This window comes from Miniopterus natalensis, chromosome 2, assembly GCF_054644295.1.
Source record: "Miniopterus natalensis isolate mMinNat1 chromosome 2, mMinNat1.hap1, whole genome shotgun sequence".
NCBI classification, from domain to species: Eukaryota; Metazoa; Chordata; class Mammalia; order Chiroptera; family Miniopteridae; genus Miniopterus; species Miniopterus natalensis.
This window is the reverse complement of record NC_142082.1, coordinates 34,702,150-34,729,584: the sequence shown is the minus strand read 5'-3', so window position 1 is coordinate 34,729,584 and position 27,435 is coordinate 34,702,150. Positions and strand designations below refer to the sequence as shown.

Genomic DNA, 27,435 nt, shown 5'->3' with positions numbered 1-27,435 from the left:
GATCTACTTAATACACAGAAAAAACACAAAGAGGCCGCCAAAATGGGAAGACAAAGAGATATGCCTCAGGATAAATATCCAGAAAAAGATCTAAATGAAATAGAGGCAAGCAATTTACTAGATATCATTTTTTTAAAAAGGCTATTAGGGTACTCAAGGAACCTGGAAACTTCAACAAAGAGATAGCAAGCATAAAAAAGGACACACAAACCATAAAAAGAACCAGCCAGAAATGAAGAATACAATATCTGAAATGAACAATACACTAGAAGAAAGAAATAGTAGGTTGGATGAAGTAGAGGATTGAATCAGCAATTTGGAAGACAAGATAGCAGAAAACACCCAATCAGAACAACAAAATGAAAAAAGAATTTAAAAAAATACAAATAGTTTAAGGGATCTTTGGGACCACATGAAGTGTAACAACATCAGCATCATAGGAGTACCAGAAGGAGAGAGAAAGAGCAAAGGATCAAGAACCAAGAACCAAGAACCTAGCTGAAGAAATAATGACTGAGAACTTTCCTAACCTGGCGAAGAAAAAACACACACAAATCCATGAAGCACAGAGAGTCCCAAACAAGAAGCCCCCCAAAAGGCCCACACCAAGATATATCATAAATAAAATGGCAAAGGTTAAAACAAAGAGAGAATCTTAAAAGCATCAAGAGAAAGACAGTTATTTAGCTACAAGGGAGCTGCCATAAGACTGTCAGCTGATTTCTCAACAGAACAATTTCAAACCAGAGGGATTGGCATGAAATGTTCAAAGTGATGAAAAGCAAGGACCTACAACCAAGACTACTTTACCCAGCAAGACTATCATTTAAAATTGAAGGAGAAATAATGAGCCTCCCAGACAAGACAAAGCTAAAGGAGTTTGTTTCCACCAAACCAGTATTACAGGAAATGTTAAAGGGTCTCACTTAAGAAGAAGAAGAAAAATAAACAAAACAGAGGAACATAGCTAAAAGAATAAAATGGCAATAAATACATACTTATCAATAATCACTTTAAATGTAAGTGGCTTAAATGCTCCAATCAAAAGACATAGATAGCTGAATGGATAATAAAACAAGACAAATATATATGCTGTATATAAGAGATCCACCTCAGAATGAAAGATACACACAATCTAAAAGGGATAAAAAAAGATGTTTCATGCAAATGGAAATAAAAAAAAAAAGGCTGGGGTAGCAATACTTATATCAGACAAAATAGACTTTAAAACAAAGGATATAGTAAGAAACAAGAAGGACATGACATAATGATAAAGGGAGCAATCCAAAAAGAGGATAGCCCGGCAGGGCATGGCTCAGCGGTTGAGCGTCAGCCTATGATCCAGGAGATCGTGGTTCGATTCCCAGTCAGGGCACATGCCCGGGTTGCAGGCTCGATCCCCAGTCGGGGGCGTGTAGGAGGCAGCCAATCAAATGACTCTCTCATCATTGATGTTTCTTCCTCTCTCACTTCTCCCTTCCTCTCTCTGAAATCAATAACGATGTATATTTTTTAAAAAAATTAAAAAAGAGGATATAACCCTTGTAAACATTTATGCACCCAACATAGGAGCACATAAAAGTAGAAAGCAAATCTTGATGGACATAAAGGGAGAGATTGGCAATACAACAGTTAAAGTAGGGGATTTTAACACCCCATTGACACAATGGATAGATCTTCCAGACAGAAAATCAACAAGGAAACAGTGGCCTTAAATGACACACTAGATGAGATGGATTTAATTGTTATCTCCAAGCATTTAACCTGAAAGCAGCAGAATATGCATTCTTTTCAAGTGCACATGGAACATTTTCTAGGATAGACCACATATTAGGTCACAAAACAAGTCTCAATAAATTTAAGAAGCCTGAAATCATATCAAGCATCTTCTCTGACTACAATGGTATGAAACTAGAAATCAATCACAAGAAAAAAACTGAAAAAGACATAAAGGCTAAATAACATGTTACTAATCAATGAATAGGTTAACAATGAAGTCAAGGAAGAAATCAAAAGATACCTGAAACAAATGAAAATTGGAACACAACCACCCAAAATCTGTGGGACACAGAGAAAGCAGTCCTAAGAGGGAAATTCATAGCATTATAGGCCTATCTCAAGAAACATAAAAAGCTCAAATAAACAATCTAACTTTACATTTAAAGGAACTTGAAAAATAAAAACAAAGCCCAAAGTGAATAGAAGGAAAAAAATAATTAAGATCAGAGCAGAAATAAATGAAATAGAGTCTAAAAAAAACAACACAAATGATCAATGAAACCAAGAGCTGGTTCTTCGAAAAGATAAACAAGATTTTAACCAAACTCATAAAAAAAAAAAAAAAAAAAAAAAAGAGAGAAACCAAATAAATAAAATCAAAAATGAAAGAGGAGAAGTAACAACTGACACCAAAGAAATACAAAGAATTGTAAGAAAAATACTAAGAACACCTATATGCCAACAAATTGAACAATCTGGAAGAAATGGATAAATTCCTAGAAACATACAATCTTCCAAAATGGAATCAGGAAGGATAAGAAAATCTGAATAGGCAGATTACAACTAATAAAATTGACGCAGTAATCAAAAAACTCCCAACAGACAAAAGTCCTGGACTAGATGGTTTCACAGTTGAATTTTACCAAACAATCAAAGAACTAACCTATCCTCAAACTATTCCAAAAAATTCAGGAGAAAGGAAGACTCCCAAGCTCAGTTTTATGAGGCCAACATTATCCTAATTCCAAAACCAGAAAAAGACACTACAAACAAAGAAAATTATAGGCCAATATCCCTGATGGACATAGATGCTATAATCCTCAACAAAATATTTTATAAAAAGATCATACTTTTATAATACTTCATAAAATACTTTATAAAAAGAAATACTTTATAAAAAGATCATACATCATAAATACTTTATAAAAAGATCATACATCATAATCAAGTGGGATTTATTCTATGGATCCAAAGTTGGTACAATATCCACAAATAAATAAATGTGAAACATCACATAAAACAGGATAAAAATCACACGATCATATCAATACATGCAGAAAAAGCATTTCATAAAGTCCAGCACCCATTTATGATAAAAACGCTCAGCAAAGTGGAAATAGAACATACGTCAATGTTATAAAGGCCATATATGACAAACCCACAACTAACATGATACTCAATGGGAAAAAAACTAAAAGCATTTCCCTTAAGATTGAGAAGACAGGGATTTCCACTTTCACCACTCTTATTCAGCATAGTACTAGAAGTCCTTGCCACAGCAATCAGATAAGAAGACGAAATAAAAGGCATCCAAATTGGAAAGGGAGAAGTAAAACTCTCATTATTTGTAGATGACACAGTACTGTGTAAAGAGAATAAAGATTCCACCAAAAAACTACTAGAATTGATAAATGAATTTAGTAAAGTAGCAGGATACAAAATAAATATCCAGAAATCAGTTGCATTTTTAACACCAATAAGGAACTATTATAAAGGAAAACTAAGAAAAGAATCCCATTTACAATTGCATCAAAAACAAACAAACTCCAAAACCTAGGAATAAATTTAACCAAGCATGTAAAAGACCTGAACTTGAAAAATTATAAGACATCGAGGAAAGAAATCGAAAAAGATACAAATAAGTGCCCATGGATTGGAAGAATTAACATCATTAAAATGTCCATACTACCCAAAGCAATCTATAGATTCCACACAATTCCTATCAAGATACCAATGGCATATTTCATAGAACTAGAACAAATATTCCAAAAATTTATATGGAACCTCAAAAGACCCCAAATAGTAACAACGATTTTGAGAAAGAAGAACAAAGTTGAAGAAATCACACTACCTGATATTAAACTATACTACAAAGCCATAGTAATCAAAACAGCATGGTACTGACATAAAAACAGACATATAGATCAATGGAACAGAATAAAGAGCCCAGAAATAAACCCGCACCTTTATGGTCAATTAATATTTGACAAAGGAGTCAAAAACATACAATGGGGTAAAGACAGTCTATTCAATAAACGGTATTGGAAATATTGGACAGATATGTGCAAAAAAATGAAAGTAGACCACCTTCTTATACCATACACAAGAATAAACTCAAAATGGATTAAAATCTTAAATGTTAGACTTGAAACCATAAAAATCCTCAAGAAAACATAGGCAGTAAAATTTTGGACATTTCTCATAGTGATATTTTTTTCTGAAATATCTCCTTAGCAAGGGAAACAAAAGGAAAAATAAGCAAATGGGACAGCATCAAACTAAAAATTTAGTTTTTGCACAGCAAAGGAAACCATCAACAAAACGAGAAGACAATCTACTGAATGGGAGAACATATTCACCAATGATACATCTGATAAGGGGTTAATATCCAAAATTTATAAACAACTTATAAAACTCAACACCAAAAAAACAAACGGGCAAAGGATCTGAATAGACACTTCTCCAAAGAAGATAGACAGATGGCCAATAGACATGGGAAAAAATGCTCAACATCGCTAATCATCAGAGAAATGCAAATTAAAACGAAAATAAGATATCACCTCACACCTGTCAGAACGGCTGCCATCAATAAAACAACAAACAACTAGTATTGGCGAATGTGGAGAAAAGGAACCTAAGTGCACCGTTGGTAGTAATGCAGATTGGTGCGGCCACTGAGTAAAACAGTATGAAGTAACCTCAAAAAATTAAAAATGGAACTGCCTTAAGACCCAGCGATTCCACTTCTGGGAATGTATTGGAAGAAACCCGAAACACAAATTCAAAAGAATATACGCACCCCTATGTTCACTGCAGTGTTATTTACAATAGCCAAGATTTGGAAGCAGCCCAAGTGCGCCTCAGTAGATGAGTGGATAAAACAAACGTGCTACATTTACAGGATGGAATACTACTCAGCCATAAAGTGTAAATCTTATCTTTGGTGACAGCATGGATGGACCCTGGAGAGTATTATGCTAAGTGAAAAAAGCCAGTCAGAGAAAGACAAGTACCATATGATTTCACTTATATGTGGAATCTAATGAACAAAATAAACCAACAAACAAAATAGAAACAGGCTCATCAATACAGAGAACAGACTGACAGCTATCACAAGGGAGGGGGGTTGGGGGGCTGGGTGAAAAAGGTGAAGAGAGTAAACAAAGAAAAAAAAACTCTTAGACACAGACAACAATATGGTGATTCCCAGAGGGAAAGGGGGTGGGGGGAGGTATAAGAGGGTAAAGGGGGATAAATGGTGATGGAAGGAGACTTGACTTGGGGTGGTGAACACACAATACAGTATACAGATGATGTGTTAGAGAACTGTACTCCTGAAGCCTATATAATTTGATTAACCAATGTCACCCCAATAAATTCAATAAAAATTTTAAAAAAGAAATCACATCATGTGTTTGTTTCTTTAACCCCAGTATTTGTTTTAAAAACAGAGAAACTGATGTTTATCAGAAGATTACCTTACCCCTAGGAGTACAGGGCACAAGGGACTTTAAAAATTCTAATTTATTCTTTGGTTTGACCTGTTGCCTTTGTGCTCTCTGAAGCTTGGCTAATTCAAGTTGGATTGCTCTCTAATTAGAGCTTAAAAAGTTAAATATAAGGAAATCAAATAGCTCCCTTCAAATGAGATAAACCTAAGGGAAAGAACTTTTTAAGATGGAGAATGCTAGTAGGGGGTGTTACTACCTTCATTTTATTATAAATAAGGAGACAAACAAGCTTTTCTTCTGCAGTCACAGGCCACCACACACTTACCAAACGCCCGAGGTTGTAGTAACAGTCTGGGTATTTCCTCCTGTGTTTGATTGCTGTCCGGTAACTCTGCTCGGCAGCTTCGAACCGTTTCAGGCTGTTCTGCACTATGCCTAAATTCATCCACGCCGCAGCAAAGTCTGGCCTGGTGAGCAGTTTTAAAAGGTAAACAAGGAATAGAAAGGCTTAGGCCCAGGAGACAGGAACTCATTTCTTTGCCACTAGTGTAATTATAAAAACAATGCTTACTGAATTTGTACAGCCAAAGACAGCAGCTCCTCTGCTTCCTGTAGCTCATTCCTTTCTTTTAAAATATTTCCAAGATTATTCATGGCATGAACATACTTGGGATTTAATCTGCAAGTAGAGAGAGAAACTGAGCCATCTGTCAATGCTCAGTAGTCTTCGCTAAGCTCTCAGGAATTGGCAAAGATATCTTAATGTTGGGGTCTTTAAGGGGACAGGTTTTTAACCCAAGAAAGTTAAAACAAGACATGCATATAAATGAGACAAGATGCCTGCAGTACCTCACAGCTTCCCGGTAATATCTGATGGCAGCTGTTTGGTTGCCTTTATCAGCCAGGTTTTTGCCAACATTGTAGTGAACCTGAAAATAGAGATAAAAGACTTGGTCATTGGCTGACAGACTTCTTCCTTCAGAGCAGGGATAACTATTATATCTTGTAACTGAAAACAAAAGCCACCTACCAGAACTTCAGCTAAAACCCTACAGAGGCTTGGCCAGGGGCTTGCCCCACCTTGTAAGAGAAGAGTCGAAGAAAGCGAGGTAACAACCAGACGATACCACTAAAGTATAACAGAAGGATATTTAACTAAAGAACTCACCGGAGAAAACTGAAAAATTAGGAAGTTGGGCTGGTTTTACTGCTAAACAAACCCTCAACTCCCCTTCCTCTCTCATCTACCCATCCCCAATTAGGACAATCACCATTCTACTTTCTGTTTCTATGAATTTGACTTCTCTAGGTACCTCAAGTAAGTGATATCACATAGTATTTGTCTTCTTGCAACTGGCTCATTTCATTGAGCATGTCCACAAGGTCCATCCGTGTTGTAGCATGTCAGAATGTTCTTCCTTTTTAAGGCTGAATAATATTCCGTTATATAGATAGATGACATTTTCTTTACCTGTTTATCTGCTGATGGACACTTAGGTTGCTCTCATCTTTTGGCTATTGTGACTAATGCCGCTATGAGATCCTACTTTTAATTTTTTTGATACACACACACACACACACACACATATACACACACACATACATACATATACACACACATACAGGATGGGGCAAAATTAGGTTTACAGTTATGAGTACACAAAACATAGTTTATTTTTATTGATTATTGTATTATTTTCCATATGAACAACTGTAAAATTACTTTTGCCCCAACCCGCGTGTGTGTGTGTGTGTGTGTGTGTGTGTATCTCCCCAGAAGTGGAATTGCTGGATCATATGGTAATTCTATTTCTAATTTCTGAAAAACTAAAATGGTTAATTTTATAAGAATTTTACCTCCATTTTTTTAATAAAAGAGAATCTTTAATGATTTAGTTGTATGTAGACTAGAGGAAACAGGACTCCCAGCTGCAAACCTACCAGAAATTCTCAGCCATCTCAATGTGAGGGCACTAGGGTGGCCAACTTATGGCACTTTCTCAAGAGTACATGGGCTCAGAATAAATTACAAGGAAAGGAGCTGGGACCTGAACTAAAACCAGAGTAGTAGAAGTGGACAGACTCATGAGGACTATTATCAAAAGTATTTATTGGTCATCAAAAGCTCCTTTTGGAGGATGAAAATATAAGGGTCAATAGCAATCTCAGAAGAGATGAATGCTACAGAAATTAATTTAATTAGGTGTATTAAGTGTGACTAATAACAATAACAGAAACACCAGCAATAGGCAGGTGCTGAACACACAGTCTCTTTTCTTCATAGCATCCCTGACAGGTAGCTGCTATCACCCTTCCTTCCAAGTTGAGGGACTGCTTCAGTGTTGTTCAGCATCTTACCCAAGGTTCTGGTGTTGGATTTGAATCCAGGATCCAAAGCCTGTGTTTCTTCTTACTATATCACATCCATTTATTAGGGTACTCAGTAAAGATGGAACCAACTACTCAAGGCAATTTCTAGACCCACTCATTCATACCATCTATTACTTTTCTTAAAGTAAAATAATATTTCTTTTTGTGTGTTAAGGGCTGAATTGTGTGTTGTCGCCACCCTCCCCCCCAAAATTCCTATGTTGAAGCCCTAAACCCCAGCACTACAGAATATGAATGTATTTGGAGACTAGGTCTTTAAAAAGTCATTAAGTTAAAATGAGGTCCTTACAGTGGGCCCTAACTCAACCTGACGGGTGTCCTTACAAAAAGGGAAAATGTGGACACACAGAGAGACACCAGGGATTTGTGCACATGGAGGACAGGCCGTGTGAGGACACAGTAAGAAGGTGGCCATCTGCAAGCCCAGGAGAGAGCCCTCAGGAGAAATCAACCTGCTGATACCTTGATCTTGGATTTCCAACCTCCTGGAACTATGAGAAAATAAATTTCTGTTGTTTAAGCCACTTAATCTGTGGTATTTTGTTATGACAGACTAATATAATGTGAAATACAATAATGGTTTAAACACATTCAAGTAGCATTACATTCAAACATTTCCAAACCCTTTCTGGAAATATGAGCACATCCTGCCTCATCAATCCTAACCTATGGTTAGAACACACTTTCAAAACTATTGATATTTCTGAAAGGGTAGGGAGCACTGCAACATTCTCTATGCACATACATAACAGAGGTTTGTTTTTTTAACTGCCAATCTTAAAGTCCACACATTTATTTTTACCTAATCTAACAACAGCAATCACAAGCAGGGATACCACGGGTGACAGGAATGTGTACTATTGCACACACACTGCATAGTTTAAACTTCTGGAACCAAACCACTGTCCATTTGTAGGTATTATCATCTGCAAATCACAGCTTGGAGGCTAGTTAATGCTATGGTCAGCCACATGTTTCGAAAAGTATGCTCTACATGGTTTGATTTTGTGCCTCCCCCAACCCGAGCTGGGAGGTGTTACTTCACACACAAAAGAACGAAATCTGGAGAATCCAATCTGTGAGCGAAGCGCTCGTGGCCCCCAGAATACAAACACAGCTCTGTGGCAGACTGCAACACAGCACTCCCACCCCTTCCGCCCCTGAGCTCCCGCTGCTTTCCTTTGTTGTGGGGAAATTCTGTTTTCTCAATAAAAAGCTCAAACAAAGAGTTCAAGTGCCCTCTGCAGCACAGACAGTGTTCTGTCAGACATCCTCTGATAGACACCAAACACCACACACCAGAGGATAGGGGGAGGCAGGAAGGGCACTCTGGAAACTCAGGCTGCATCTGTTTCAATGGGACTAGTTAAAAACCCGACGCAGCCCTGGAAGGCAAGCTGTCCGGAATGAAGAACTGGCAAAAAGGTCGCCCAGAGGGCAGCCTTATCCTCTGGTTATGTGGAGGGAAGTGTTGGAACAGAGAACAGCTGCCTAGATAACCCGCTGTAAAAAAAACCAAACACCCACAAAAAAACAAAACCAAATAACGCTGACACAGTTTACTTAAAAGTGTGTTTAAGGAACACATCATTTTTGTTTCCAAGGAAGGTAAATGATTGAAAAAGCCTATTTATTCTTAAGCTTCCCTCCAGCCTTTGTGATCTGTGGGCTGAGGCAATGAAGCAGCATAGAAGCCACAGATAAAATCCACCACTGTATCCCCGTGACACGTAAATGTAAAGGACGTGAAAGCGGCAAGGATGGAAGCACGTTTAACACCAGCTCGAAGACCAGTTCATTTCAAATATTCTGCCAACGGTCGATTTTTTTTTTTTTTTTAAATATATCTTTATTGATTTCAGAGAGAGGAAAGGAGAGGGAGAGAGAGAGAGAAACATCAATGATGAGAGTCATTGACTGGCCGCCTCCTGCACGCCCCCAACTGGAGATAGGGCCGCAACCCGGGCATGTGCCCTGACCGGGAATCGAAACCCGATCGCCTGGATCCTAGGTGGACGCTCAACCGCTGAGCCACACCTGGCTGGGCCAACGGTTGATGTTAAACTTAAAATCTTTTAAGTACATGAATGTTCTATAATCTATCCTGGGTCACTCCTTAAGGAAATGCCTAATCGTGGCATATGATCCTTTTCATTATTGAAAGAATTGAGAAATGTATCCCAGAGTTGATACAAAGTGGCATGTACTTTAAAGCCTTAAAAACTAAAAATGATTATCAATATAATTAGATACTTGGTATTTCACCAAAGTAGGCTCAAGGAATTTAATTTCCATTTGGCTCAATTCAATCACTGAGCGCATACCATATGCAAGGCATTGCGGGTAATTCAAACGCAGTCCAGGCACTGGTACTACCTATCTGGATATTGCAATCTTTTGAGAAAGAGGAGCGTCCATTTGTAAATCTGGGCCTAAACTAGGGCCAGGTGTCAACTGCTTACTTAATATTCAACAACATAAAGTGGATAGCAGTACAATAAATGTGTCTCCTGTAACGGAGTTGAAGGAAACCAGTGTCTTCCTAAATGAGATTTCTGCTTTGAAATCAACCTAGCTTTTTTTCTAAAAAAAAAAAAAAGAAAGTAAAGACAATTTTATAACATTTCAATTTATATTGGAAAGAAAAAAAAAATCTCTACTATGCTCATACTGAATGGCATCACTGAAAAAGTTCTTAGAAAGGACTATCACTGCCAGGTCCATTTTGAAGATGAGGTCTCCTAAGTATATATGTTTTAAATTAAAGAAAGAAAACTATGCACAGTGACATATAATAATGGTGTGTGTGCCCATGTGGGCACGCCCTATGTTTTCTAGCCTACAACATATGAAATCACATTACTAGGACAGACAGAAAAGCTCAAAATCACACATGTCCCATCTTCTCCCTCCCCCATTTACTAGAGTAACTTGGGCCCCGTATCATACCAGCTCTCTATCTAGCCACCTGGATTACTAAGCTAGATAACTTCATTTACATTTTTCTATGCCTCACTTTCTCCCATTTGTACAAATAAAATAAAAAATAATACCCTCTCTCTAAAATCCTTAAAGGGAGGATAGTGGAGATTAATTACAGAGCCACTACAAAGAAATCTGAGTTCCTTACAAGGAAGAACTATATAAGTAAAAGGCACAATTACTGCTATTCAAACTCAAAAGTAAAAATAGAGCAAATCTATTAACATTTATAAAATTGAATCATAGGCAATTTACTTTTAATAGCACAAAATAAATGGATAGGCCAGCAAATCAAATTAACGATGTTTGAAGTAGTTCACTCTTTTATCTAAGTCTCTTAACTACAAAAAAATGAACGACACTTTTAAAAAATATATGTTTTTATTGGTTTTGGAGAGAATGGAAGGGCGAGGGACAGAGAGAGAGAGAAACATCAGTGATGAGAGAGAATCACTGATCGGGTGCCTCCTGCACACCCGCTACTGGGGATCGAGCCCACAATCCAGGCAGGTGCCCTGACTGGGAACCAAACTGGCAGCCTCTTGGTGCCTGGGACCAACTGCACCAACTGGACCAACTCAACCAATTGAACCACACTAGCCAGGCTGAACAACGTTTTTTAATCCAAGAAAAAGGAGTCAGTACCTTTTATACTATTCTTTGCTTCAAGGTCACCATAAGATGTTAACTATTCATTAGATTTATTCATATCATTTTACCTGAAATCATTGCTTTTTCTTAAATATAGAACGTAAAACTGAGATAGAACTGCAGAGCGCTCTTTTTTTCTCCCCCTGAGGATTCATTTGGAGCATCCTAGGAAGTTCCAATTCTGATGACCCAAGAGAGAATGAACCATTATTCAGCAATAATAAAGATCTATATTAACAGAAATTCTTCTAACCTAACCCCTTGGCATCCCATTTGGAGCAAGTAACATTCCCTTCTTGTAATTTAATTTGAAAACCAAAATTGAAATGAGCCTAAGAAAGCTAACATTTTTTGAGCACCTACTATGTTCTAACTACCATGTGAGGCCACCTCAGATGCCATGTTTCATTAAGGCCTCACCATAAACCCAGGAGACAGGCATCATTGGCCCCCTTATAGATAAGGGCACTGAAAGTTCAAAAAAGTTTACTTTTGTCCAAAGAGGCAGAGCCGGTAAAGCAAAGAGCTTGGATTCATGAAGAATCCAAGTGAAAAAATTCCTACCAGACTGCTTCAACAAAAATACTGCCAAGTTTGAAGTCTACACATTTATTTTCATGTAATCTAACAGAAGGAAAAACAAGTAGAGGAACCGCAGGTGATATAAATGTGCACTACTGCACACTGCATGGCACAGTCTCAGCTTCCTGGGTCAAATTATTGTCCATTTGTAGGTATGATCATCTTTGAATTATGGCTTGGAGGCTAATGCTATGGCCAGAGCATATATTTTGAAAAGTGTGCTCTGAATGCTTTGACTGTGGGCCTCCCCAGCCCCAGACTGGATATGTGGTGTTAGCTGGCCTGCCACCACGTCAAAGGGTGATTAGACTGACTGGAAGATGGGTAGAACTTTATTTAAGTAATCTCCCGTTTCACTGGCATTGTCTGGTTTCAATAATTCCCTTTGAATTATTTGGGCTAACTGGAATTTTAATAAATTTTATCAAAATAACAACCAAAAAAAAAAAAAAAGGAAGGAAGGAAAGAAGGCAGGCAGGCAGGCCCAAGCTGGTGTGGCTCAGTTGATTGAGCATGGTCCCATACACCTAGAGGTTGTAGGGTCACTTCCTAGTCAAGGCACATGCCCGGTTTGGGGGCTCCATCCTCAGTAGGGGATGTGCAGGAGGCAGCCAATCGATGCTTCTCTCTCATCAGTGTTTCTCTTTCTTCCTCTCTCTTCCTCTCTCTCTCTCTCTCAAAATCAATAAAAACATATAAAAAACTTTAAAAAAAGAAAAACCCAAAATTATGCTAGATTCTGTATGAAGGCAAACATTCTTCTTATTCAGCTGTTGAACTTCAAACATTTCCCAGTAACATCTTTCTAAAGAAACAGGGCAGCCAACACACCTTAGCATTGAGAGGGCACACAGACAGGGCGCTTCTAAAAAGCTGTTCTTCACTCCGCCACTCGCCGCTGCGAATTATGCATCTCAGAGTGTTTATGAACAGGATTCCCAGTACCAGAGCGGCGATTAGTTTCTTTAAGAACAGAGAGACATGGTAAATGTCATGAGGAAAATCCGTCCGACCGCCCCGGTTAGGAAGGCAACCCTCCTGGCCAGTACCTTTCTCTTCGCGTGTCTACTGAGAGCTCCAAATCCGAACGTCAGCAGCATGCAGTACCCAGCGCTGGGGAGGTAGAGGACTCTCTCGGCCACCACAAAGCCCACTCGGAAGAACAAATTACTTGCAGGAAGAAATGGGATAATGAAGAATCCCAGGCCCAGCGTAAGGATCCTGGAAAATGGGAAGTACTTAAAATGGCGATTGTTAGACTTCTCAAGAAAAATGTGCTACTCAACATTAAAATAATAATAAAGGCCTCTCTCTCCCCCGTATTACCAACTGAGGAAAGGTATCGGCCACAGCAAATGTTGTCATGCCTAGAGAGGGTTCAGCCTGGCGGTATTAGAATAAGACATAAAAATCTTACTGAGGCACTTAGCATCAGGCATAGGACAAAATTTACAAGTCGCACAATTCACATCAGTGAGGTCAGAATGACTACATTTGTGAGGCCTTATTAATTCTTCTACTCCTAACTCACCTCCAACCATGTAGGCAGTGAATAGCCTAGTGGATATTGGCCCCAATTAGTCTAACATAGTTTTCACAGGGGGAAAAAAAAAACCCCACAAACTTAACAGGTATAGTAATACTTAACTAGTTTAAACTTTATAAAATCTGAAATAAACTAGTATCATTTTGGGGGCTACACCACCACACATTTCAGTCACGTAGAAGAAGGCTGTGTAATGAATCACTTCATTTCTAATGTCCCTTATGACACAGAGGATGGATTGGGAAACTAGGTAAAATTTGGTGGTTCCTTCCTGGACCCTGTGCCAACAGTATTTTAAAAATAAAATCTAACTGCCCATGTATAAGTGAACTGGGACAAAAGTTTGTTGCCCTTTAGAATTATGAGCCAATTTAAAACACAGGTAAACGTGAAACTTAATTTATTTTGAGAAATTACTTAATCGAATTCCATAAACACTATGTGCAAAGGAAATAATCTTAAATAGTTTTCTTTCTCATGAAACACATTTGTTTTTCCTTTAATTATTTTCTCAATAACCCTTCCCCCCCCCCCTTTTTAGTGAGAAAGAATAGTCTCTTTGGGGCCGCCGCTTATTTTGTACCAAACAACAGAAGGAATCGCTATTGCCTCCACCAGGGTGTTCTGAAGGGAGGGCTGTGAAATAACGGGCACAACACACATCAATTACACTCTCTGTTCTGACCATAAATTACTCTTTACCACCTGCCGAGAAAAGATCTCGAAATGCTACTTTGGGGGGGAAAGGAGGAGGGGGAGATAAAGCAGTCATCCATACCCCCTTCCTCCAAGCTCCCTCCCCACTAGTCAGAGCCAGGGATGGATTCCAAATGGGAGAACTCGTCCTAGTCATAAATATGTATTGGAAATAAGTGCCCTTAGACATGACTTCCACAAAATCGTGAAAGCGATCAGCGCTGGATTTAGCAAAATGCTTCTGACTCAAGCCAGTGTGGAAGTTAAAATTCAGCACTGTCTCTTACCTTCTCCTGTGACTGTCTTCAGAGCAGAGGGCTTGGCATATTAGGCCAATTAGGCAGAACCAGAGTGCTGCAAGTGCAATTACCCTCCAGTCACCAACGGACTTAATGAGGGGGATGCAGCCCATTGACCAATCAAAACACAGCCACCAGGGGCACAGCAGCAGCCAGGCATTCAATGAATAGTAGTAATTATAGTTTATGGCCTGTCAGTCAAAAGGAAAACAAACATTTATTTAATGCTAAACTTGAAAAAATCTGTATGTATCCTAACTCCACTTCCGTGGCATCCGTATGCTTCTGTTCAAGGAGAGCAGTTGTAGAAAATAACATGTTGCCACTTTCGACAATGGACGTGGGGCTATAATTTGAAATTTATTAAGTGCGTTCAGATTTTAATAGAGAAAAATACAGCATAGACACCAGACTCTGCTATATACTTGTTATATTTCTGGTCAGACTATGTCCCATTTACTTAGTGATGCCCGAAGTCTGTGACCCATGAAATCTGAGGCCCAGGGGTCACCTATGTGCTTAGGATTCTGTGGTGGGTCTCTTGATTTCCGTTTCTCTGAAATGCAGTGCTAAGAACTGACACCTTTGCCTTTGGAAAAAGCAAACCTTTGCAATAAAGAGAGTCTTGACACCATTAGACTTTTAAAGATACCACTGATATTGCTGTGTTTTATCTTAACCCTGCATGCCAATTCCCTTTATAACAAAAGTCACGGGGTTAGGAGATACTAATGAGGCTGGCAAGAAACCTGATTTTAGAAAGAGCCACTCTTTAATTTTGATTAGACTGGAAATACAAGGGGCTTCTACCTGCTCAATCTCCTAATAAAAGCCTGGTTTCATCCTAGAATATCCTTCATGATAGCAAACAAACACGGAGGTGTTCAATTTATTAGGGATTTTGTGGGTGTGGTGGGAGTGAGATGAAGAGGAGGGATGAAGGACCTGGGAATTGGGTGGACACACTCAGAACTCACCCTGACCAACATGCTGTCGGCAAAGGAGGCGGGGTTGTCCACCTCAGTGAATGGCGGCGGGCCGGTGCCCATGATTTTCCAGCGCACGTACAGCACCCCTGCTCCCCCCAAGGCCAGGAGGGTCATTCTAAAGAGGAGGCCCCCATTTCTGAGCACAGCAATGTTCTGAAAAGATACCGCAAAGCCCCTGATGTCACAGATTTTCAAATAAAAGTGTGGCCAAGCCAGGTGCAATTGTGCAGCAATTCAACCTGAACTGTGTTGACACTGGGCTTTAAAAGGCTGGCTATTTTAGAATTCAAAATTGCAAGAAGTACTTTGAAAATGGCATTTTAAATCAGCTGGTACTTGACATTTTCCATGTCAGGGCTGGAGACAAAAGTACATACTCACCTCTAATGACTTGTCCTTATGTAGTACCTTCTGGACAATTTCCAGAACATTTAATTTGCCTATCACCAAGATGTCAAAGACTGCATTTAAACCCTAAGGAAGCAAAACAAGGCAATCAATGATGCGAGAGCCTAACTCTGATTAGGGAGCAATTATACTGTACAATTTTAGTGCCAAATCTAGGTAAGGAATGTAGTGGATTAGATAATTACAGAGGACCTCTTCAGCACCTAAAAAAACCCACCATTGTTTCTATGAAATTAGCTCATAGTAATGTATCACATCAAGTTTATTATCTAGTAAATTCCTGTTAGTCATAATTTCATAGTCGTCATGTTAGAGTACTATAAAATTTGGGATAGCTAGATTTGGACTTCCTCAGAGGTCCTTCCTTCTCTTTTTTCCCCTTTACTATAAGACGGTCCCTTAGTTGATATAACAGAGCGGTTACATGGGCAGTTATTAGGCCTAAAAACATCAAGGTAGCCATCAACCTAAAAAACCCAGCCACATAAGTAATTACACCCCAGGAACCTCAAGTCCTGACTGACTTCAGCAAGTGTAGCAGAAGCAGGAATAGAACACATACAATGGTCTCTGATGGGCCACTGGAGGTCTCTCAGCTTCAGACTCCTAATTGTCTACCAACTTTCTATTCTTTTTTTTAAATCCTCACATGAGGATATGTTTTACTGATTTTAGACAGGGAAGGGGGAGAAAGGGAGGAAGGGAGAGAGACACACACACACACACACACACACACACACACACACACACAGACATCTATCGGTTGCCTCCCATATACGCTCCCAGCTGGGATTGAACCCCGAACGTAGTTATGTGCCCTGACCAGGAACTGAGCTGGCAACGTTTCAGTGCACAGGACAATGCTCCAACCAGTCTCACCGGCCAGGGCCCAGCTTTCTGTTCTCGCTGAGCACACAGTCAGGCTGCATGTCCCAGCCTCCCCTGCGGTTACGTGTGGCCATGTGACTGAGTTCCAGCCTATGGAATGTGGGTAGAAGTGATAATGCTCCATCTGGGAGGTTTGGTTATAAACCTGGTCATGCTGTACCACTCGGCTTCCCCTTCCAGCTGGCTGTGATGGAGACGATGGATGGGATGATCAAGGCGACTTTAGGGAACTACAAGCTAAAGATGGCAGAGGCTCCGCCAGCCTGGGTAACTATATGGAGGACAGTCACCTCTGTCCACAACAGTTAGATGAATGATAAAAACTTCAATTCCGTGATGCCACTGGGTTTTGAGCATGTGACACTGTAGCTCCACCTATGCTAACAGCTTCCAATACCACCGTGACAGTTTCTTCCTGGCAGGTGAGGGCTGCTTTTGCAGCTATTACACCTGTAGTTACAGGCTAACGGCTAGATGAGCCTTGAATTCTATTGTCTACCCTTCAATGGACTTACCATAGGTGTTGCTGCAGCAGAAAACGTCACCTCACAGAGCCCTGTGCCCAATCTGGATAAAGTAGCCAGAATATACACAATGTGTTTGGATAACACTCCTCCAGATGACTTGGCTCTTTTTAACATGGGGCTTTGTGTCCAAGAAGTTCATAAATCATCAGAAGCCAGTGGTAATTTGTAGTTTTCAGAGCGGGGATGACATTCCTACTTAACCCTCTCCCAGAAATGCTGGGAGCCACTAATTATCCAAAAACACGGGCCAGCGCTGGGTTAATCATTTCAAAGAATCCTGATTTTATTCACCCATGCGATACTTGATTTTAGTAGGTCACAGAAGACCATTTCTGCCTGGCTGCCAACTGTTTTCTAGAAGGCAGAAGCTCCCTGTTGAGCTGTTGCCATCACTGTCTTTTTATACCAATTGTTTTTCTGCCTGAGAGCTGTAGGACAGTCACCAAGGGGTGATGGGGTCGTGCCATCATGAGGACTGAGCCAAACACAAGTTTCCCTCCCTCCTCCTTCCCATTTAATCAAATTTTTGAAAACAGCTAAATTATACCATATCTTTCTTCACATAAATTTCAATGTTAATGGGAATCACCATGGGACCTTGTTAAATAGAGATTCTGATTCAGCAGCCATGGGGTGGTGTCTGAAACCCTAAATTTCTAATAAGTACCCAGGTGATGCTGATGCTACTGGTCCCCAAACTATATTTTGAGGAGCAAGGGTTCAGAGCAGTGGTTCTCAAGAAGATGATTTTGTCCCTCGGGAAATGCTTGGCAATATCATCACAACAGAGAGAGTCCTCTGGCATCTAGTGAGTGGAGGCCAGGGATGCTGCTACTAAACATCCTACAGAGCACAGGACAGCCCTCCATAAGAAAAGAGAGACAGCCCTAAATGTTAATAGCAAAGTTGAGAAACTCTGGTTTGGAGCAAACTTTTATAGAATAACTTGTGAAATTCAAGGATCTTCGCACAGTAATTCTTTTTACACCATCTTTTAGCTAGCTAACTTCAACATTATAGATCAAGTCCAATGAAACCACTGATCTTTGCCTTCACTTGTGTCAAACCCCAAATGGCTCTGGCTGCCCTTTCTTTCCCAAGGTATTCCTACATGGGCCATTCACATCCTGAACATCTTTGTTTTCCATTTCTCTACTTCTGCTCACATCTCTAATTTCTAGATTTCCTTCTAATAATGTAAGGCAGAAAATTGGCAAGAACAGAGAAAAAAGGAGAGAGGATTTCAATGCCTCTCCCTTCCTGGGGCTTCAATTCAGATCAGACATAGGAGGTGTGTGCCTCTCCTCTTCAAAGGCCTCTCCTCTCCTCTTTCACATTTCCAGTTGAAGCCAAGTATAACAAGACATACACTCAATAGTTGTTTAATCAGGAACAGAAGCATTAATGGGGCCAGTCCACTGTTGTATTCAGGACTGCTGAAATATGAGAGCATCCAAGAAAACTCAAACCATTCTTTCATCTTTTTCTACGGGACCTCTCCACGAGAACTAATCACCACTCTTTAAGAACTTCACGCTCCCCATTTCCACCAGTTGCTAGTGATCATCAGTTGAGACAGTCAATTCCTATATGAAACACCAGCATTGTGAGAGCACAACTAATTGGTCCAGAAATGACTATAACTGTAGGCCAGCAATGAGGTGCAAGAGAGGAGGTCACACAGGCAGGGCCAGCTCAATCTGTCTCTGCAGGAGGGGAAAGGGTACATTCAGAGTAGGCCCTGATTGTGTCTCAGGTCTTACCAGCACAGTGATCCCTTGCTCTTTGCACAGCATGGCCACAGCTCCCAGAAGGATACTCAGCAACACCCAGAATGTAGAATGTGTTCCTTCCTTGTTACCTGCCAATTAAGAGAAATGACAATCATAAAAGTCACACAACACAGCTCAGTCTTGTTAGCACCAGGAACTAAAATTCTAAGCATGCACACTAAATAGCCACAATTTAAAGCCAGTTAGGGCCTGGCCAGTGTGGCTCAGTGGTTGAGCATTGACCTATGATCTAGGAGATCGAGGTTCGATTCCCAGTCAGGGCACATGCCCAGGTTGTGGTCTCTATCCCCAGTGGGGGGTGTGCAGGAGGTAGCCAATCAATGACTCTCTCATCACTGATGTTTCTATCTCCCTCTCCCTTCCTCTCTCTGAAATCAATAAAGATATATTTTAAAAACAACACTACCAGTTTGGTCTTCTGACAGTATTTCTCTGTGGTTGAGTGTCAGACCCCTGCATTTCTGTTAGACAACACCCTCTAAAAGGTACACATGTTGCACCTCAAGGCTTACCCTAGCAGGCACCAAGCCTTTGGGAGGCATTATAACAAAGCTCTGGCCACAGACACATCTCATCTCACAGTCCCCAGGTGGCAAGCTCCTTCTTCCCAACCTGCCAATCACATAATGGCCATTCTGACAAGTTATGTTTAGAACTCTCACTGAGAGCATAAGCACTGTATCTGGTTGTACAAAGACCTCAGCAGTTACTGCTGCTGTCACAAGGATAGGAGCGATGGCAATGCCTGAGCAGTTCTGAGAGTCCCTACTGCTCCTGGGATAGAAGTCTGAGCTCTTTGAGCCTTAGGCGGTGTAGAATGGGTCTGCTCTGCTCCCAGTGTGGAATGGCTCTGACCTGTGAAGGTGCAGGACCACTGACCGAGGGCTGGCATCCACCTAGCACCTGGGGCAGGTGAAGGCACAGGCCAGCATGGGAACTCAAGCATCCACAGGAAGACAAAACATCACAGGAATGTGAATGCTGTAGTAAGAAGCCTGAGTGGGGCTGAGCTGGAGTAATAAGCCATGCTCCCTAACCTGCCTTCTGAGAAGGGAGGGTTTAGCTATACACTGGTGGGTGGGAGGTATCTGCAATTCGGGGGCCAGAGCTGACCTGCTTGGGCAGGGAGGAAAGGAAAAAGGTGGTGCTCATCTCTGTTCTTCCTTTGAGAGGCCCTCACCTCCTCATCTAGTTAGGCAGTGAGCAAACATCTAAAAAGACACACCTTTGAAGTGGGGCAAAGTCAACCTGCCTGGAAGACAAAATCATTAGCTTGCCCGGGGTGCCTATGAATCTTGGTTCGGTTTTGCTTAAAACCAAGGCCCCTGCTCTAAATTCCAGCTCTGCATCTACTATGTGACCCTGAGCAAGTTACTTACACTCACCATCTCAGTGACATCATCTATAAAATTCGGGCAACATCAACTGTATAATTAACTATATATTCCTCATTTGAGAGGGAAAAATTATATACAAGTATCTGAACATCTATGTTAACAATTAAATAAATATGCTTGTAAATGCAAAACATCTCTCTGGAAAACAGAAGAAACCAACTATATTAGTTTCTGAACAGTTTTAAGTAGGAAAATTTGGGTAGGGGAGGAAGTCTTACTTTTCATTGTATAACCTTTAAAATTTTCATAACTATGTGCATGCGTTAAAAACCACACATTTAACAAAATCACTTGGTATGCTGCTGGGACCACAGGAAGCATTCAATAAATGTTTGTTGCAGATGAATCGGCAAAACTGGCCCAGCTTCCAAGGAGATGGATTTCCAGTGGGGTTTTGAAGCAGTGGTCAAGGCAGTGGCTGCTCAGTCACCTTGTCAGAAAAATGCACCAAGCTCATCATGCACTGAAAAGAAAGACTCTGGCTCTCATTAAATTGCTTGATCAGGAAACCAACAATTCAGTGTTTGGGGAGAGAGGGAAGGTGAGAAGGAGAAAAGAGAGGGAGGAAGAGGGGAGAGGGGAGAAGGGAGAGGGGAGAGGGGAGAGGGGAGAGGGGAGAGGGGAGAGGGGAGAGGGGAGAGGGAAGGGGAGAAGAGATAGTGAAACCAACAAGAGTGCATTTGGCCTGTGAGTGTATGATGCAGATTCTGAATGAAGTGATATAAAAAGCCCTGTGAATATTTAAGAACTAATCAGCAAAGTCCCAGGACAGAAGCCCTAAAGGACACCCAGGCTTCCTATCCAGGAAGAGCCATGGGCTCTGGAGTGGGAGGCCCTCCTAACTTCACACACTCTAGTGCTGGGGGTGACTCCTCTCAAGAAAAGGAGGGTCTTCACCCAGCTGAGAGAACTGTCAGCAGGACTAACCCCCCCTCCCCCAAGTGACCAACACCTGCTCTGGCACTTCCAGGCTGCCCGAGGGCCCAGTCCATTCACTGGGAAATGTCCTCATTCACAAACAAGTTCTGGTAACAGGAGACATTTGGGAATCAAGCAGAAAGGATGCACAGGCTAATATTTTCTGAACTTTTCAGCTTTTCTTGGCCATCTCTGTAAGTCAGATTTCCAGGTTTAATGTACAAAGAGTCAGAATAGATATAATACAAGAACATGTTATTTAACTTTTATAGTTGAGGCACTTTAAGGCTTTCCACAAGGCCAACTGATCAAAAGCAAAGCCTCATTAATTTGGATTCCACTGTCTCATAAAACACAATGAACACTCCTGTTTTAAGCCTTTTTAATCCTTCCTGTTGCCTGCAGAATAAAGGTGACCCTTGTGAAAATAACGGCATTTAAGGCTTTGCTGACCTGGCTTCGCAAGACCTCTCTGGCTTTTCTGGGCCTGTATTGCAGGCCCACTGGCCCACATGCTCTCACTTTGCTTTGTGTGCTCCATTCTCTTTGGCTACAATACCCCTGGCAAAACCCAATCCATTTTACACAGCTGTCAAATGTCACTTAAGCTGTGAAACCCCACCTGGCCCTCCTGGGCAGCCTCCTTTCTCAATTCGCTAGTTTTACTCCACAGTTAGAACAGCGAATGAGCCTACTGTGTGCATGTCTGGTGCCCCTGAGAACAGAGTCTGTCTCACGTACCTCGGTGTTGCTAGTTGACACCCTAGATTGTCAGGCCCAACTGTAGCACCCCACATTGCTCTTATCACAGTCTTTCACTACATTCTTTACACAGTTTATTACAAATACTTGATTATCTTAATTTTCCCCTAGATGGGGGTCTCCCAACCTCACTATTTGAGCTGGTTAGTTCCTTGTTGTGCTGGCTGCCCTGTGCATTGCAGGACATGTAGTAGGACCCCTAGCTTCTCCCCATTAGATGCCAGGAATATTCCCAGCCCTCAGCTGTGAAAAGCAAAAACATCTCAGACTTTGCCAAATGTCCCAGGGATGGGGGTAAAAGAAGTGAGACCAGTGCCCTAAAACCAGTGCTACCCACAATGTGTGGTCCATGGACCTGCCTTTGGATCCTGTTAGAAACAGACTCTCAGGCCCCACCCAGACCTGCAGAACCAGAAACTGGAGGGTGGAGCCCAGCAATCAGCCCTTTAACCAGGCCTCCAGGTGATTCTGATGCAGCTTAAGGTGGAGAAGCATCACTCTAGACAGGAAGCTTGCTTACAACCATTCCCACCACCATGCCTGGCCTGTAAGAGCAACTTAAATTTTTATTGATGGAATCTGCGGCATCTGCCTGACTCTGGAAAGGCAATGAAATAACCGTCCACTATCTACCAAAAGGAGCACTAAGCCCACAAATCATAGAACCACAGCGTAGTAAAAGCTGGAGTAGTGCTTCTCAGAGGTTGTGCAATAACCTCTTTTGCAGTGATAGAAATGTTGGAATCCTTTCCATAAGGCTTCCAGCAGGGGGCCACGTGGCCTTCACTTCAGTAACTTGGAGATGGGTATTAACTTTGTACCACAGCCCATTTCGTTGTTAAACTTTTGGCTGTTAGAATCTTCTCTCTTAGAGTGAGCCCACACTTGCCTTCTAAACCTTAGGTCTTGGCTCTGCCCTAGATCCGCATCTCTCCAGGTGGAACAGTGCCCAGAAGCCAAATTCTCTTTACTGAAAACCATTATATATTGGAATGTTTAGTTCCATCAAGCAAACTAAGGATAATTTTACTTGCAATAATGAATTATCCTTACATGTATATAATACCAAAATATCACAATTATGAGCCACAAAAACAACAAAACCCCGTAAAATTAAACATGATTACATTTAAGTATTTACATATTTATGGGAACTTATTTTCTTTGGGCATTTGCTAACAACCATTAGCAAGCAGCAAGTGTTTGTAGACACCTGCTGTAGTATAGCTTACCCATGTAATTCCCCAAATTAAGATTTTCTTTGAGTCAACTAATGCTAATAATTGCCAATATACAGCATAATTGAGATGAATTTGGAATTGGTGTTTTTGTGACTATGTTCTTACTTAGTGACTAATGCAAACCAATCATTTATTTCCAAGTTTGAGCATTTTAGTAAGACAACTGAAACAAATAATGCTAGGCCATCTTGCATATAATTGACACTCAATAAATATCTATTCAATCAGTAGTTTCATTTATTTCCATGTCTACCAGAAGTTTTATTTAATTATCATATTTATTAGGCAATTATGGGATGTAATTTAATACCAAAAGTTAACAACTTGTTTAATGTGAACAAATACAGCCAAAAGTCAAATCTTTTCACTTTTAATTTAGTCTTTGAAACTTCTCACAATGGAAAACTCTACTGTGTGAGAGATTCTTTTTAAAAAATAAATTATATTTTTAAAAAATTACATAAGGAATATTAAAAAGGCATAGGAAAAATTGACTATTTTAACTTTAAATCTGGAAGTAACTGTTAAAAACAATCCAAATAAATCCTGAGAGGCAAATAAATCCAGAGAGGCAGATGTCATCTCCAGTGTAGTTGCATTTATGAATATTTTTATTTAAATAAATCTTCCCCCAAAAGGGAATTCTAGCTGGTGCATAGCTCTATGTAAGCATCTCAGGATATTACTTTTTAAAAAATATATATATATATCTTTATTGATTCCAGAGAGAGGAAGGGAGAGGGAGAGAGAGAGAGAGAGTTGAAACATCAATGGTGAAAGGGTCATCATTGATTGGCTGCCTCCTGCACACCCCTGACTGGGGATCGAACCCACAACCCGGGCATGTGCTCTGACCAGGAATTGAACTGCCACCTCCTGGATCCTAGGTTGATGCTCAACCGCTGAGCCATGGTCGGCTGGGCCTCAGAATGTTACCTTTACCTAGAGTTCTCCATCTCACCTCCATTCAGTCTGCTAAATTTTAAGTACTACCAATGACCCAGGAGGAAAGAAAAAACAATTTTTACACCATGAGACATCTCTTATCACTTAAGAAGACAACTTGCTCTAAGATAATTATGCAGCATTAGGAAACACCAACAGTTTACGATCCAGAACTTAAGAAAGACAGACCTAGAAAACAATTTCCTTGTTTCTGTGTATGCCTCTATCATCTAAGACAATTCAATCGCTTAGGTAAATGGAGGCAAAGATTAACGGAGTGCAGGGAGCACAGGGGGGAAAAAACACACAAAAACGCACTAATAGAAGACACTTGTCAGGGCTAACACCCACAAGTGCCAACAGATGTGATCCATTTAATGAAGCACGTGCCTCGGATTTGGCACTGTTTTCCAGTGGGAAGATCTTTCAGAAAAAGCATCGCATTATACGAGCCACCCTCTTCACCACTCAATGCCTGGCATCTCCGCCGCCTTGAAACTGGCACCTCGTGCTGCGTGTGGGAACCATGCCACCCTGACAGGTGGCCCCCACTCTCTCTGCCAGAGCGACACAATGAGCATCAGATTCTCGGTCCAAAAGTTGGAGCCAACTAAGCAGCGCTTCCCCCAGAATGAGAGGAGTTAGACGCTGCCGCTCCGACACACAGGAGCGTCGCGGGGAAAGCGAGCCGTGCACAAACCAAAGGCGCACGCAGGCAGAGAAGAGAGAACGCGCGTGAAAACCGCTGTCACAGTTCACTCGGCAGGGGCCCCAGGTCCGGAAACAAGGGTCCTACTCTATGTGAGTTACTCAATGGCCTTTTTTTTTTTTTTAAAGCTGGCATGATTCTAAGTCAAAGAAAAAGAGATGTTTTAAATCAGAACAAAAATATGAGGAAATGCTATCCCAAGAGTAAGAGTTATTCTATTTTGGCTGCCTGAACTATGATAAGGAGAGCGATATAGCAAATAACAGTTCAAACATTTAAAACAACTGAGATTTAAGATCTCGTCTTTTATAATGGATTAGGATTTAAAATGGTTGTTCTAATTATGTAGCAAATTCATTTTCCTCCTGAAAAGAATCTCTCCTCCCCACTATAAATGAGGCTAATTAAATTTCTCTTATTAGTTCTCACTCCCATGAAACAAGTATTTTAAGGTATTAATTTAGAAAAATTGCTTTGGCTATTCTAGCAAGTTTATCGTACAGAGAGATTGTGTACCCAATCCGAAATATGAGGCTTTAAGAGAGAGATAAATATTGGAAAGATGTCATATTATAAGAATAATACTTCTTGTTTTGGGCATTCAGAAATAATAACAAGCGGACCACCCACCGATTTCATCTTAGTGTTTTTCTTTTTTTATGAGAAAACATGTGCTTCCTTTATAAGGAAATTTCTTTTTTAAAACAGGATTCTGTTGCAAAGATCTTGCTTGGAGATATTCGATTTAAGCACACACACACAAAAAGGCAGACAAGGCCCTATCCGGTTTGCTCAGTGGTTAGAGCATCAGCCACTAAAGGATCTCAGGTTCGATTCCGATCAACAGCTCATATGTTGGTTGGAGGCTCAATCCCCGGCCCCAGTGTAAGGTGAGTGTGAGAGGCAACCAATCAACGTGTCTCTTTCACATCAATGTTTCCCTCTCTCCCTCCCTCCCTCCCTCCCTCCCTCCCTCTCTCTCTCTCTCTCTCTCTCTCTTCCTTCTACTCTCTCTAAAAAGCAATGGAAAAAATATCCTTGGGTGAGGATTTAAAAAAAAAACACAGACAAATGTTAACTGTGTAGATTTCTTTTCATTTTATAAAAACCCCAGGATTCCAGAGGTCAGTACAGAATGGCTTGTTAATAAACTCAGGCAGTTAAAAATCATCCCAAGATTTATAATACAGACATCACATCTATAAAGAAAGCTAATGAGGTTATCAGAAAGAAATGTATCCTCTGAAAAAGCTTTTGAACTAGTTAAATCATTAATTTCAGAGTACTCAATTTTTTGTTCCCTTATAAAAAGTATTAAATCTGTTCCTCTGCCAAAACCTTTCTTGAACTTCAAGTTTATATGCAACTAATGTTAGACTTTTCTTTGAATTTATGTTCAGATCCAAAAAGAACAAAGGCCAGGTCACTATAAACATAAGTTTAAATAATAAATAGCATTATTACTTGTATCCAATAAATACTGGACTGAACTTCCATCACGAAAGAGCCTTGATTCTCAGTGGAACACTTACAAACATGTGGACTACACGAGCAACTGGCATAAGAATTCGTCATTGCCATGACATGTATCTACCACTTGGTGTTTTGTACAGTCCACACCGACTAGATGGGGGGAAATGGAAGACATCTCAAAGTCCAAATGAAAATATATACACCTAATGCCTATTAGTATAAGGGCTCTTCTCTGTTCGACTCAAGGAAATTTAATAGAAATTAGATAAAAGAAATTAGCAATGTAAAATTAAATACCATATGATCCAGCAATTCTACTTCATGGTATTTATCCAAAGGAAATGAAACCACTATCTTGAGATGACATATGCACCCCCATGCTCATTGCAGCATTATTCACAATAGCCAAGACATGGAAATAATCTGTCTATTGAAAGACAAAAGCATAAAGAAAATGTGCCATATATACACAATATTATTTAGCCATAAAAAAGGAAATCTTGTCATTTGCGACAACATAATAGATGTTGAGGGCATTATGCTAACTGAGATAAGTCAGACAGAGGAAAACAAATACTGTATGATCTCACTTTAATGAGGAGTCTAAAAACAAAACAAAACAAAAACCAAACTCACAGAACAGATTAGCACTTCCCAGGTGTGGGGTGGGAGGTGGGGTGGATGAAAGTGGTATGAATGAAGGTGGTAAAAAGGTACAAACTTCCAGTTATAATATAAATAAGTTCTGGGGGTGTAACGCACAGCATGGTGACTACAGTTAATACTGT

General features: G+C 40.4%; 1 protein-coding gene across 1 annotated transcript in view; it reads right to left on the bottom strand.

Annotated features, from left to right (window-relative positions):
* TMTC4 (transmembrane O-mannosyltransferase targeting cadherins 4) overlaps window positions 1-27,435 on the bottom strand; it is a 55,107-nt gene that overhangs the window by 11,425 nt on the left and 16,247 nt on the right. The window contains exons 5-13 of the mRNA XM_016203845.2: window positions 19,173-19,270; window positions 15,968-16,060; window positions 15,575-15,739; window positions 14,586-14,788; window positions 13,106-13,277; window positions 12,888-13,019; window positions 6,300-6,379; window positions 6,022-6,129; window positions 5,776-5,917 (exon numbers count right to left, since the gene is read on the bottom strand). Coding sequence (XP_016059331.2) covers window positions 5,776-5,917; window positions 6,022-6,129; window positions 6,300-6,379; window positions 12,888-13,019; window positions 13,106-13,277; window positions 14,586-14,788; window positions 15,575-15,739; window positions 15,968-16,060; window positions 19,173-19,270 — 1,193 coding nt within the window. The remainder of the gene's footprint in view (window positions 1-5,775; window positions 5,918-6,021; window positions 6,130-6,299; window positions 6,380-12,887; window positions 13,020-13,105; window positions 13,278-14,585; window positions 14,789-15,574; window positions 15,740-15,967; window positions 16,061-19,172; window positions 19,271-27,435) is intronic.